At 49.1% G+C, this 12,470-nt stretch overlaps 1 protein-coding gene across 13 annotated transcripts in view; it reads left to right on the top strand.

The window, feature by feature from the left end:
- LOC100123943 (protein cordon-bleu) overlaps window positions 1–12,470 on the top strand; it is an 89,882-nt gene that overhangs the window by 7,303 nt on the left and 70,109 nt on the right. The window contains exons 1-2 of one of the 13 annotated variants that reach the window (XM_031933774.2): window positions 9,009–9,279; window positions 10,226–10,329. The exons of 11 other annotated variants lie outside the window; for them this stretch is intronic. In XM_031933774.2, coding sequence (XP_031789634.1) covers window positions 10,292–10,329 — 38 coding nt within the window. In that variant the 5' untranslated portion in view covers window positions 9,009–9,279; window positions 10,226–10,291. Of the gene's footprint in view, window positions 1–9,008; window positions 9,280–10,222; window positions 10,330–12,470 lie in introns of those variants that run through there. One more of the 13 variants, XM_031933773.2, reaches the window with a different exon arrangement.

Below are 12,470 nucleotides of genomic sequence, written 5' to 3'. Positions count from 1 at the left end.
AGCCGACAGTGACAATATTAGAGACACAGCTGTCAGTTTCGGTTGTCGCATTCGCCTTTATCTTGGAAACCGATCTTGCGTAACCTTTTTGTATTTACGGTACTGCGCGCGCTTGTGCAATTATTATTACGGCGTAATATGTGGGACAAAACTATCAATTCATAACTATAATGCGACGTGCTTTCCCATGTCGCATAAATTTGTTTAATGCACTCGCGCGCGGCTAATTACGCCGATTCATGAGAATTTTAAAACGCTTTACGCATACAATACCCTTCTTCGCTCGAACTAACCTCCAACGAGCATGACCGCGTCCATATCCGTCCAGTCGGCTAGAAATCTTTCGAGTTCCATTGGAAGTCGTTCACTCGAGCGCTTCGAGACTTGTTGATTCTCGCGAAGGACGAATTATAAACGCTTCGTGAGAATCGCGGGGATTATCGGCAGATTCGCGGAACGGTCCTTATCGGTTTGTCGGCCAGTCGATCGCTGGATTGGCTGGAATTTGTCGCCGACATTCTTGATCTTATATAAGGACTGCGATCTTTTGGATTCTCGGAAGGAGTTATTAGACTATTAAATGTAGACGACCCTAACGCCATAGGGGAGAAGTCTCATCAAGGTACCTTATACGCACCTCTCGATAATCGCGCGTCGTAACGCCGCCGTTTACACCTAATCGAGCGCCTCATTCTCGCGCGAGAGAGAGAGAGAGAGAGAGAGAGAGAGAGAGAGAGCCCTCTGAGAAAAGACGAGCATCAGCGCACGCGAACCCCTGGCACATTAAGCAGGTAGTCCCTTCTTCCTCTCTCCTCCAGCTCGCGAGTAACTGTATACACGTAATACACTCTCCCGAGAGTTGGCTTGCGGATGAAAATTGTGAGAGAATCGCGCGCGGCGCCAATTTGCATGTAAACGAGTCCGTTAGGAGAGCTGCCGCTGCTGCTGCTTGATTTTCCGTTGCGGCCGGGGAGCGAGAGTCTGCGGATTCCGAGGAGAGAGAGAGAGAGAGAGAGAATCGATACCGGGCCAATACCGCGCGGTATTTAGACGCGGTCGCGTGCGTTTTGCGGTGAAGCGGTTTTGCGCGCGCGGATTCTTCTTCTCCCTTTTTTTCTGCAGCCTCGTCGTCGTTGCTTTGCAAATTCGCCGGGGATTTATATTACGCGAAATCTCAAGTGCAGAGAGCCACTACTTTTCAGAGCGGCAAGTTTGAAAATCTGGAGCAGAGTGCGGACGTTATCGCAGCGCAATTTGTGCAATTTCATTCTAATCCTATGTGCACGTACAAACGAGTCCTGCTGAAAAATCATGCAAACCAGAATCGCCCCGATGATTTTATCGAGCGAACAAATCACGCGCTGCACCACGTAACCGTCGCACAGCACATTCACCGCATTCCGCGCCTTTATCAGCCGCGTTCCCCGGCTGGAAATTTTCGAAACGCGTCTTGTTTGCGCGCGCGAGACAGACGAGCAAAAGAACGACAAAAGTCTCTCTCCCTCTCGTCGCGGCGGCGGCGGCGGCGGCGGCGGCGGCGGCGGCGACAAGTCGAGGACGACCGTCGTCGCGAGGAAGGTCGTTTTCTTCGCTGCTGCAGTGTGTGTGCGCTTGGAAAATAAGCAGCGCGTTTTTCATTATGCCGATGAGCTGCACTTTGTTTAGCGCTACGACGTTTCCTTTTTGCAGCCGTCCTCTCTGCACGTCTTGTCTTTGGCTTTCTACAATACTGCCTTTCCGCGAATCGTTGCGCGCAGCTCTATGGTATTATTTGCATAGCGGAGAGCTGTGTGCTCAATTTTTTCCAATCGTCAGCGCGCCCTGACTTTTTACTTTTTCGAATGCTAATGCGCGCTCGGAAATCGGAATCATAGCCATAATGGTAATGAGAGATGATGGGAGCGCGTTATGGGCAGCGTTTCGCCATAGCTCGCCCCCGCGTGCAAATTGCACGCCTTCGCGTCCCGGCGTTGCGGAGAAAAACGAAGAACAGAAGGGAGGAGAGGAGGCGAGGGAGAGAGGGAGAAACGCTGCAGTAATAACAAGCCTGGCTCTTCATCTCCGAGACACTTCCCCCCCCCCCCGATTAGACACGGAGTTCCGATCCCAACCGGCGATAACGACGTGTATACACGCCCGTCGATGTTCATCACGACTAATGCGCGCGTTGTAGAGAGGATACCGTCCCTCGTGTGCGGCCCGCGTGTAACGCTGGCACGGCGGGTTCTTAATTAGCCCGCGGTTGGGAGGGTCGTACCGCGCATTGATAAAGCGCTGCTTTATTATTTATCGCCGGCCGATAAATCTGCCGGGAGCTGACGGCCGCGCTCGGTGTTATCGAACCGATCGCTTATACGTACGACGCTTTGGTCATCGGCATGATAGCCGCTGCGTGTAGTAGCGACGATACAGGCAACAGTGTCAGTCCTCGAATCGGCAACAAATCGAAATTCCTCGCTCGCGTACGTCGCGCGTAAGTGGCCGCTCCCGCGACTAACGAGATACGCGCATCCTCGTGGAAGTCGAAGCGGCAGCCCCGCCGCGCAGTCCCTCTCTGCGTTTATTTCTATTTATTTGTATTGTTTTCCCGCGTGAGAAACTCGCGCGCGCGCGCGCGCCTGTATAGCGCTAACAAGCTTCCTATCTCTGCTCTGCTCCAGGGGGCAATTGCTTTGTCTGCGGCTGCTGCGGAAAATTGGAAATGTGTAATGTATATAGATTGGACTGCGGACAGAAAAATCGGCGGGGGATGGAATTTATATAGGGGAGAATCGGATGCAGCTTGCGGTCGGCGCTTTGAGCGAGCAGTGCGCATGAACGAGGCGATTATCGGGATGATGGCCGTGAAAGCAAAATGTCCGACTCTTCCGCGAGTACTTTCCAGTCGAAAAAGAAACCAGTCCGCCGGATTGTGAGAATCATAATAAAACTAGTGTAAAGTGCCTCGAAAAAATCGCGGCGATACGGCTGCGAGTGAAAGCTGCAGCTGAGAGCAGTTCGCTTTGTTACGCGCGCATTTTCCTCCCGCGATATAAACTGGCTCTGATTAAACGATATAATCAGAGCCCCGAAGTTGCGCGAATTAAGTAGATTAGCGATCAAGTCCTGATGAAACCATGAAGCGACGCCGGAGACCGACTCTCCGGTTTCTCTTTCCTCGGCGCGCATTTTTTGGACCTCGCACAATGGCGCGCACAGAACGAAAGACGGAGAGGGCGATGGAGAGAAAATTTCTCCTCGAATTAACTATTGTCTTTGAGAGCGAGGTTCACATCCGTCCGCTCCGGAGCAGATTTTTAGAAAATCCCGAGTCGTCGAAAGAAAGTGCTCCACGTCCATCTGTCGTGCGTGAGTAGCGACATCTCCATCTTCGATAGTCTCGCTCGAACGCGGCGATCGATCAAATCAACGACTTTCGCGCCGGCGATAAGCCCATCATCATCCGTCAGAGAATGAGAGTAACGCAAACACAGCTGATGCATTTCTAAATTCAATCCATCCATCCGCGCACTTGCAGTTGATAAATTCTCATCCCGGAAAGCTGCTCAGACCGGCTCGCGCGCAAACGGGTCTGAAATTATTAAATACGCGTAAACATCAGCTTGGACTCTCCACCGAGAAATCGGCTCGTCCCCGCGCGCATCTCTCGGACGCATCAGCCTGGAATCCACTGAAGAGCAAAAGGAAGAACCGGGACTCGCTCGCTCTCGCGATTTATCGGCGCGCTTAATCGGAGCCGCGAGGCCCGCTCGAGCTTTTACAATTAAACTTATTTATAAGTTCGCCGCGTCCGTGGCACCGAAAGATCCGAGCGCGCGGCGGCATAAAGCGAGTGGCCTTCGGGACTGCTCGAGATCGCGATTTCCTCGATCGTTTTCCTTTCGCCGTCGTGCATACGATGTGCCGGCCGGCATCGCACCTGTTGCTCGAGTCCGAGAAAAATTTCATGATTTATCGAGAGACGCAGCGCGAGCGGTCGACGCGTGCTCTATTTTTCGTACCGTTAGGGTGGCTCTCCTGTTAATTTTCCACTGATTGATTATCCCCTCGATATTTATCGCGGACGTTGCGCCGCGCGGCCGGATGAGTCGTAGGTTAAATCGGTATTAGCACCGGCTGAGAGAGATCGGTAGAATATAACCCTGGCAATCGACGATATCTCAATCCGAGCGAAACTAATCGTCCACATGTTTCTTCTGCGCCGGCAGCTCATCTAGCAGCCGAGGCTCGTCTATCCGACTTCCATAAACGCGCCATTAAACCGCCGAGCGCGTATGCGCGTCGTGAATCATTTCCAGTGGCGTCCGCGCCGTGAAAAAAGACGCAGCGGCGCAAATCCCCGCAGCCGGCCATAAAAATGGCAAATCGAAAGTGCCGGCGCGTAACGAAACACCGCGCGCAACGCGATCGCGGAGAAACCGATCGTATATCGCGCTTTCTTGTGCGTGTACCGATCGAGCGAGAGAGAAGCGGTGCCGGAATCGGTAGGGTTATGGATTCGAGAGAGAGAGAGAGAGAGAGAGAGGAAGAGGCTCGTGTGTATGGCGAAAAGGGAAGGAGTTTCCAATTGCTCAATTATTCGTTCCGCGCGACACCAGGACGTCGTTTCCGGCCGAGCGCAGCCGGAAACGGTGACGGCCGTGCGCGACGACTTTATTTAGACGAGCGGCGAGGATTGAATGTCTAGCTTATACCTCTGATACATAGGCGTTACGTGACGCGGCAGGATGGCTATTTTCAAGGTTGTCGGATTTCGAAGGCTCTGCGTTACGTACGCTGTATATGACATTGAAATTAAAAACATGCTCGATAACCAATTACGATTACCAGGACGATCTTACGAATGGGATCCGCGATGCTCGCGGTGAAAATAGACGTAAGAGTGCCCGAGGCAGGCTAATTAACGCCGGCGATCATCCCAGAGCAAAAGATCTAATGCGCATAAACAGGACGATTTATCAATGAAACCGGTCGCGCTGCGTCCCGGTCGTCTATAACTCCTCGCTACTCATAGGAACGCCCTGGCCGCGCGCTGCTGTGTTGTGTTGTCGAAGCATAAATCGAGTTAGCCGATCGTCGGCGTGTCGTGAGGCGGCGGCACCTGTGTGCGAATGTCGGTTCACTGCACCTTCCCTGCCACTGCCTCTCGATTACACCGAGAGAGAGAGAGAGAGAGAGAGAGAGAGAGGCGCACAGTGTAACTTATTAATACCGGATTAGAGATGCGATAGTCGTCCGCGCGCGAGCCTACGCGGCGAACTGAATATTAATTGGATAATTTAGAGTACTCGTGTGTGCACAGTGCGATAGGAAGATACGAGCTTGCGATGTTGGCCGGATTCATTTTTTTCTTCCATCCATCTGGTAATGGATGGCTCGCAGAGTAGTCGGCAGTCGTTTTCTTCTACCGTCTCGGCTGGAGAGGGGCAATTATTTCGTTGGAAAAATGGCCGAGTTGTAAACGAAACTGCGCTTAGCTGAGTTGTTTTTTTTATTTGCAAACAGATGGTCGCGTGTCGTGTATGGAGGATATTGAAAATGATGATAATTGGAAACGCAGTGCATGCCAAGGATATTTCGCAACGGTAAACATCGTTTGCACGTACGTTACGCTCAGCCTTTTTTAAACACCTTTGTTTTTTCTTCTCGCCTTTTTAAAGGCGTTGAATAATGAATGAGCGACATTAGCCGCTGCTGCTGCTGCTGCAGAAGAATAACGAATCGCGCTTATTGTCATTTGCGAGTCTCGAGAAGTCGGCCTGGAGATTTATTGTTGTATTTATCATCTACCTTCTTCTTATCTATTCTGGGTCTAATTAGAAAACTTTGTATGCACAGTGTAAGTAAATTCCCGCTCTCGCGCGAGCCTTGTACGACATTCAACGAGGTTAAGTAAATTAAGGGGTTTACAAGCGCCGGTTTACGAAGCAGTGTGTGTACGCAACAACGGGAGCAAAAATGCTTATCGAAACATTAATTCTCGGTACACAGAGAAAGCCTCCGTCAGAATTTCTATTTTATTTTGCGAAACATCCCGATCAAAAGGCAATTTTCGTAAAAGCAGCTTTCTCGACTCTCACAACAGCGGAGATTCCCGGAAGAAAATCCTAATGCCCGTCATCACGACGTCCCGTCGCGAACTTGAACCCGAACTTGCATGTCATAATGCAATTTGTATTACGGCTGGAAAAAGTGCCATTGTCGCGGAAGATTTCGATTGTCACGGCTGAATCGCTCTCTCACACTCCTGTCGTTTCGAGAATTGTCGTCGTGCGTCGAGGTACCGCTACGACAAATGACATGTGATCAGGTGCGACGTTTTTTTTCCACGGAGAAGGAAGAGTTTCTCGTCATTCACGCGCTCTAAGTATGCTCTAGTTTTACGCGTAATATAAAGAATTATTCTGGAGAAATATTTAATTATTACGTGTAACGCGTTTAGGATAATAGCTTGAAAGTACAGTAATGTTGCTTTTTATTCAATGGCAAGAGCTGTATTCTAGACTCGTCGCAGGCTCTTCATAGTACGCTTGCCTCTTCAAGCCCCTGTAAGCCTGTTACCAGAACGACGTCGATGCGCCGCTGGTTGCATTCGTGCCGGCGCACAAGTCTCAAATCAAGCGCATTGTTAATACGTTACGGTCTTAGACTTTCTAGCGCTGATTTCACAATTTTACATTAGTTGCTTTCAGCAGTGAAATTCAAGGAGACATTCAAAAAACCGTAAAAATAAGAAAGACGCAAAGAAGCACGCCAAAAAAAAACGAAAGCAAACTAGAAATATCGCCTATGTATCCAACTTCGAGGATCGTGCTTATCTAAAATGCGCTTATCGTAGGTTTTCGGCACGTTTTCTCGTCAATCTAACCTACACGGGCTTCAAAAGGACGTAAAAATACGCAAAAATAGGTAGGACAGAACCTCGGGCAGTTGCTGCTATGGCTCGTACTATCGCCTCGGTATCCGACTTCGAAAATTGCGCTTTTCTGCGATGTACTTACCGTAGGCTTTCGGCACCCTGGCACGTTTTCTCGTCAATTTAACTGCCCTGCCAGGCTTGTAGAAGATTGTAGAAAAACATGCAAAAACGTGTAGGGTACATCTTCAGGCAGCTGCTGCTAATGTCAGAACTATCGCCTAATCCAACCTTGAAAATCGCGAATTTTTGGATTTTCTTACCGGGCAATACTTTGTTGGCACGGTTTCTCATTAACCTAACCATCGAAGTCAAGAGGACGGAATATCACGAAAAACTTGCAGAGTCGGTCCAAATTATATTTTAAGCAATTAAAATAACAAAACTCGATTCTGGATCGTTCATACTGACCGTGCCACCAGACGTGCGACCGCACGTACCTGCGCGCATTACACTCGGTAGATCCCTACTCCCCGATTGAAATGATAATTCGCACTTTATCTCTCCTCTCTTTCTTTCTCGCTCTTGGCTCTGGTTGTCTGACGACAACGGCAAAAGCTCGCGCGATAGGCGTGTTGGACACGATAAGCCGACCACTCGGTCGGCGCGCATATTTACCTTTTAACGAGCTGGAAAACGAGCGGAGGATAGTTTAAGTAAGCGAGCAAAAGAGAATCGTGAAATGTTAAATCCCTGTCAACCGGGAGTTAATGGCTTTTCGCAACGGCCCATTAAGACAATTCCAAGGGAATAGCGCTGCGCACGGCTGCAAGATAACTGGTTTTCGGAAAATGGAATATCGTTTCACCGCTGGGCTAAGAACGATTGAAAATAGAAATCCACAGTCATATGAGATTAACTTTTTAACTTTTTATTCCAACTGTTTCAAGTGCGTCGTTTGCGCTATGTACAACCGAGACTATCTTATCTGCGAACTGCTTGAAAAGTCGATCGTCTCTGATCCCGCAAGACTTTCGTTTTCACCCAAACTAACGATACGATTTTGTATTGGAACTACAATTTCTATCGTTAGATTGAAGCCTCGGCTTGAAACGCATCAAGCATCATCTCCCAAACGCAAGAGAGTTAACAAGGCGCAGCCATCCACGATTCACTCGATGCCAAATGATCCTCGACTCCATCAGGCGTTTTCACACGTTGCTGCCTCCGACTATTAGACCGAGCTGCGTGTACGTACGTACGTACGTGTATACGCACGCGTATCTGCAACTGGAACGCGTAGCCTGGATCGGCAAAATTGCGCCGAGTTTTTGCACGCCAGCTGTAAAATCGCAAACGTCCATATGTAATCAGCTCTCACGCTGCTGCTGAAAATCGTTGCGAGAGATAAGGACATATTACAGAGTTGGACTGCCTGTAGTGGCTCGGAAATAATATGGGAGGTACGAGTGCTGTGCGAGCGCAAGGGAATTATCATTGTTTTCTAAGATTGCTACGCGCTCGCGGCTTATCGGCGCGACGATCGGCGGATATCGCTTCTTCGTGTTTGTTAATCGAAGGCTTATTAGGTGATGCACTCGTTGGGATAATTATTTGCGCGCGTTCCAATTTTTTTTTTTTTTTTTTTTTTTCTAATGAGCTGAATTGTTCTCCGAGAATCGGATCTGGTTGGCTTGATACTGCATCGGCGGGCAAAAGTGCATATAAGGTCAATCCTTCTGTCCCACATTCGACGCTGATCTTCAGCGATTCATCATTAGAATTCCCCCGAAAATTAGCATATCCACCACAAGCCAACAGCGCCATACGAAATTCAAACTCGTAACGGTGCCGGACCCCCATCTGCCTCTTCACCCCACATCACCTGTAGCTCCGCACACAAACGCGCTAATAAACACGGTACACGCACACACACACAAACACTTAATGATCCGACTTTGTCCGATAACGAGATAGCTCGTATGTGTATACAACATACTCCGAAAGAGCAGACACCTAGAGACTGAGAGAGGGGGGCAACAAGAGGGCTCTCTCTCTCTCTTTCTCTCTTCGGGAGCACAGCCGGCCGGTCACGTGAAAACAAGAGGCAGCGCAGCGAGACAGTAACGTTCCAACGGTCAATGGCGGCTCCTCGTGCGTGACGCGCGCCTTCCGCGGCACCCTGAATTTCGTGCCTCGTATCTCTCCTCCTGCGTCTGTCGTGCGCTATAACACATACTCTGTTCTCTCAGTTGAGCCGAGACCGCCGAGGAGGTACATCGTGTGCGCGCGCGCGCGGGAGAATGGCGTAAACGCGCGCGTTTTTTATAATTATTATATTTTTTTTCGTTCGACGAGTGTTTGTTGTTGAACTCGTTCACAGTGATCTCGTGTGTTTGTGTCGAAGAGGAGAAAGAGTTGAGGTGATTTTCGGGGGTCGAAGGGTGGAGAGGACCTTGGGGCTATCGATTTTTCCTCTCGCGAGGTGTTGTTTCGCGCACCTGGCATAAATTTCGCGCTCGAATATATTTTCTACAGACGGTGTCTCTGGCCAGAAAATTTGAAAGCCGCCGAACCGCGCGAACTAGACCAGAAATCTCGGAGGATCGGCAAAAAAGTTTTCGACGCTTTTTTCCTCCGCACACACAAGAACTGGTCCGGTCGTTCGTTGCGCCTAATCACAGCCTCGTTGAGACCTTGCAAAATCTACTTAACCCGAGGCACGCGACACGTGAAAATATCCATAAATTCCGAGCGGTGAGAAATCGATAGCGACAACGTCCACCGCGCCGCAAAAGTAAACACGTGAGAGAGAGAGAGTGGGAGTAGAGGTGCGATTTTTTAATAGGGACGACCGTCGCGACAATGTATAACGTGAGGTTACGCAATCGGCTGCGTACACAAGGAGATGTGCGCGCCGATTGTTTTCGTGTCATTCATTATCGTTGGAATTCCTCGGATCGAGTGTTTTTATAATAACACCGCGCTAATCACAGAAATCCAGCGCGACGACGGGTATGGCAATTTGAACGTATTCTCGAGATAGCGAAATTAGTCACTTGACGTGGCCGTGCTGGATTGTCATTTTCCAGACATACGCGCCGACTCGAGTCAAGCGGGCACATGTTTGTTTGCGTTATTGTTCCCTCGGTATAAATATATTAATACCCGACAGCTACGTAAATACGAGGCTCGCGGTGTTGTTGCAACTACGAAAGTATAGCATTGATAACAACGTTGATAATTTTATTAAATTATATCCGGCGAGCGATCGTTCGCGTAACCGCGAGTGCATTGCCCCATGCAAATCCATATTGTACACCGCGCACCTCTAACTCCACTTTTTGCTCCGGTGTTCACCAACAGCAGCAGCGGCGGTAGCAGCAGCTGAGCAGTAATCAGCGGTAACTTCCAGCCCGAAAAAAAAACACAAAAATGGTCCTTAACTTCCGCCGACTTTTCGGCACCTCACGGTGAGTCTTGTTTTTTGCTGTCGCTTGATAGCTTCTTTTTACCTCGCACTCCTTTTTTCCCTCCTAATACAGCGTGGCGGAGATCGATCGGCCTTCCCGGAGACTAGAGTCGCCGGTGTAAAGCTTCTCCGCGAGAAATTGAGGCGACGACGACGTCTGGGGAAAAACGCGAGGCACCGCCACGGCTTCTCTCTCTCTCTTTCCCTTTTTTTCAAACTCTCGCGAGCGAGACTGTACCGTTAGTTTATTTTTCGCGTTTTCTGCTGTTGTATAAACCGCGGCGGCGGCGGCGGCGGCGACTCGGAGGAAAAAGACGATGGAGATTTTTTTTTCCCGGAGAAACGACGTTTATTTGAGTTGCGATCAGGTGCAAGCGAGATCGATATTGTTTATGTAATTGCCGGGGGAATCGATTTCGGGGGTTTTGCGTAACCGCTTTTTCTGCCTCGCTACGGGGAATTTCACGTTTATTTGCGGCGAGTTATTTTTAAGAGAGAGAGAGAGAGGCACCTTATTTGCACTTTCTTTCGTAGTTTTAATCTTGGATATATTGCGGGAAGCGATCGTTCTTATACCCCTGGCAGTGAGTCACGAGGCTCAATCGATACGACAAAGCCGCACACGAGGGAGGGAATACACTGAGTTTCTACATTCACACTCGAGGATCTGCAGTGTACAATCGTAGGTGTATTTTTAGTAGTACCGTGCACGAGGATCAAAACAATCACTCAAATATTTCCACCTTCGTACACTCCGGTCGCAAAAAATCCGCTTTCTCACAGCTCCCGAATCCTCGAAAATATTCCTGAATGAAACGGAGCCCACCGCGAAACCCCAAACTGCCGAAGCGTATATAGGTACTCTCACGTACACGCTTCGATCGGCGTCGACCCCAGCCGAAGTACAAGTCGAGAGAGAGAGAGAGAGAGAGAACGCTCGCACACATACAGCTATACTCACAATGCCTGCAACAATCGCGTGAGCTCGCGCGACTTATGGTCGTCGTCGCGGCGTAGAGTCGTCGTCTCGGGGAGACAGAGGATGTAAACACGAAAGACCGGTAGGACGACAGATGTACGTACGCGCTAAAACGAACTTTAAATTCAAAGAACGAGACTCTCTAGACTCGTTGTAGTAGTAGTAGTAGTGCTGCCAGTAGTTCTGTATAAAAGCAAAACAAACGGTTCGTCGTCGTTGTCGTCGTCGTGACGTAGGTACGTTGGCACTTGTACGTTGAAATCACTCGACGATTATTTTCTTAAAGGCCTATTGTCGGCGATTGATTAATGGACGATTACAGCGATATTCGCACACCTTCTGCGCGACGATCAATTTCTGCCGACTATCCGCGTATTATGCAAAGTTCCGCGCGCTCGTATTATTTCAATTAAAACGAAAATTGGCCTGTTCCGGGAAATGTTCAGGAAGAAACAATGCTTCTCATATCGGAGAATAATGAATTCAAATCGTTCATAATGGAAGGTGGGTGTGCACTGCGCAGGGGATATTATAATGACGCTCTACAGCAAGATATAGATGGTAGCTCCGCGGAATCGATATTCAGCAACTCAGGCCGCAGGCGACTCTCAAGAGCAGAGTATTGTTACGTTTAATTTATCATAAATGGAAGCGATTCTTCGTTTGAAAAAAAAAAAAACGAGAAAAACACGAGTACGCCTGCTCGCTCTTCACTCGGAGATCGCTAAAAGCCGAGCGTCATCATTTCGCGCTAATGCGATAAGGCCGAAGAGCGCACCTGTGTGTAGCTGTTGAATTTACTTATCGTCTTGCATTATCAGCCGCTCGCACGGGAGAATCTCGCGCGATTTTCCCTTGACGAGCTACTCGTGATTTTAAGCTCGATAAATAATTACTGATACGTTGGAATTTTCTGAAACATTCGAAGATGGAAGACGATTATTCGGCATCGGCTAGAAGAGAGCTGGGGTATATTTAGCGAGTCTCGCTATAAATCGATGGAAATGTAAGCGTTATCTCGATAAGATATGGCAAAAATAGATGTGATACCGATGCGCCTGTTATTTCTTTTACTTCGGCATGTTGTTGGCGATCAATGACAAAAGTTTCCTATATGTACGCCCTCGCTTTTATCTTTGCTTTCTATCATCTTCGTATCTCCG

Source organism: Nasonia vitripennis, chromosome 1 (genome assembly GCF_009193385.2).
Source record: "Nasonia vitripennis strain AsymCx chromosome 1, Nvit_psr_1.1, whole genome shotgun sequence".
Taxonomy (NCBI): domain Eukaryota; kingdom Metazoa; phylum Arthropoda; class Insecta; order Hymenoptera; family Pteromalidae; genus Nasonia; species Nasonia vitripennis.
This window is presented reverse-complemented; position numbering and strand designations above follow the sequence as displayed.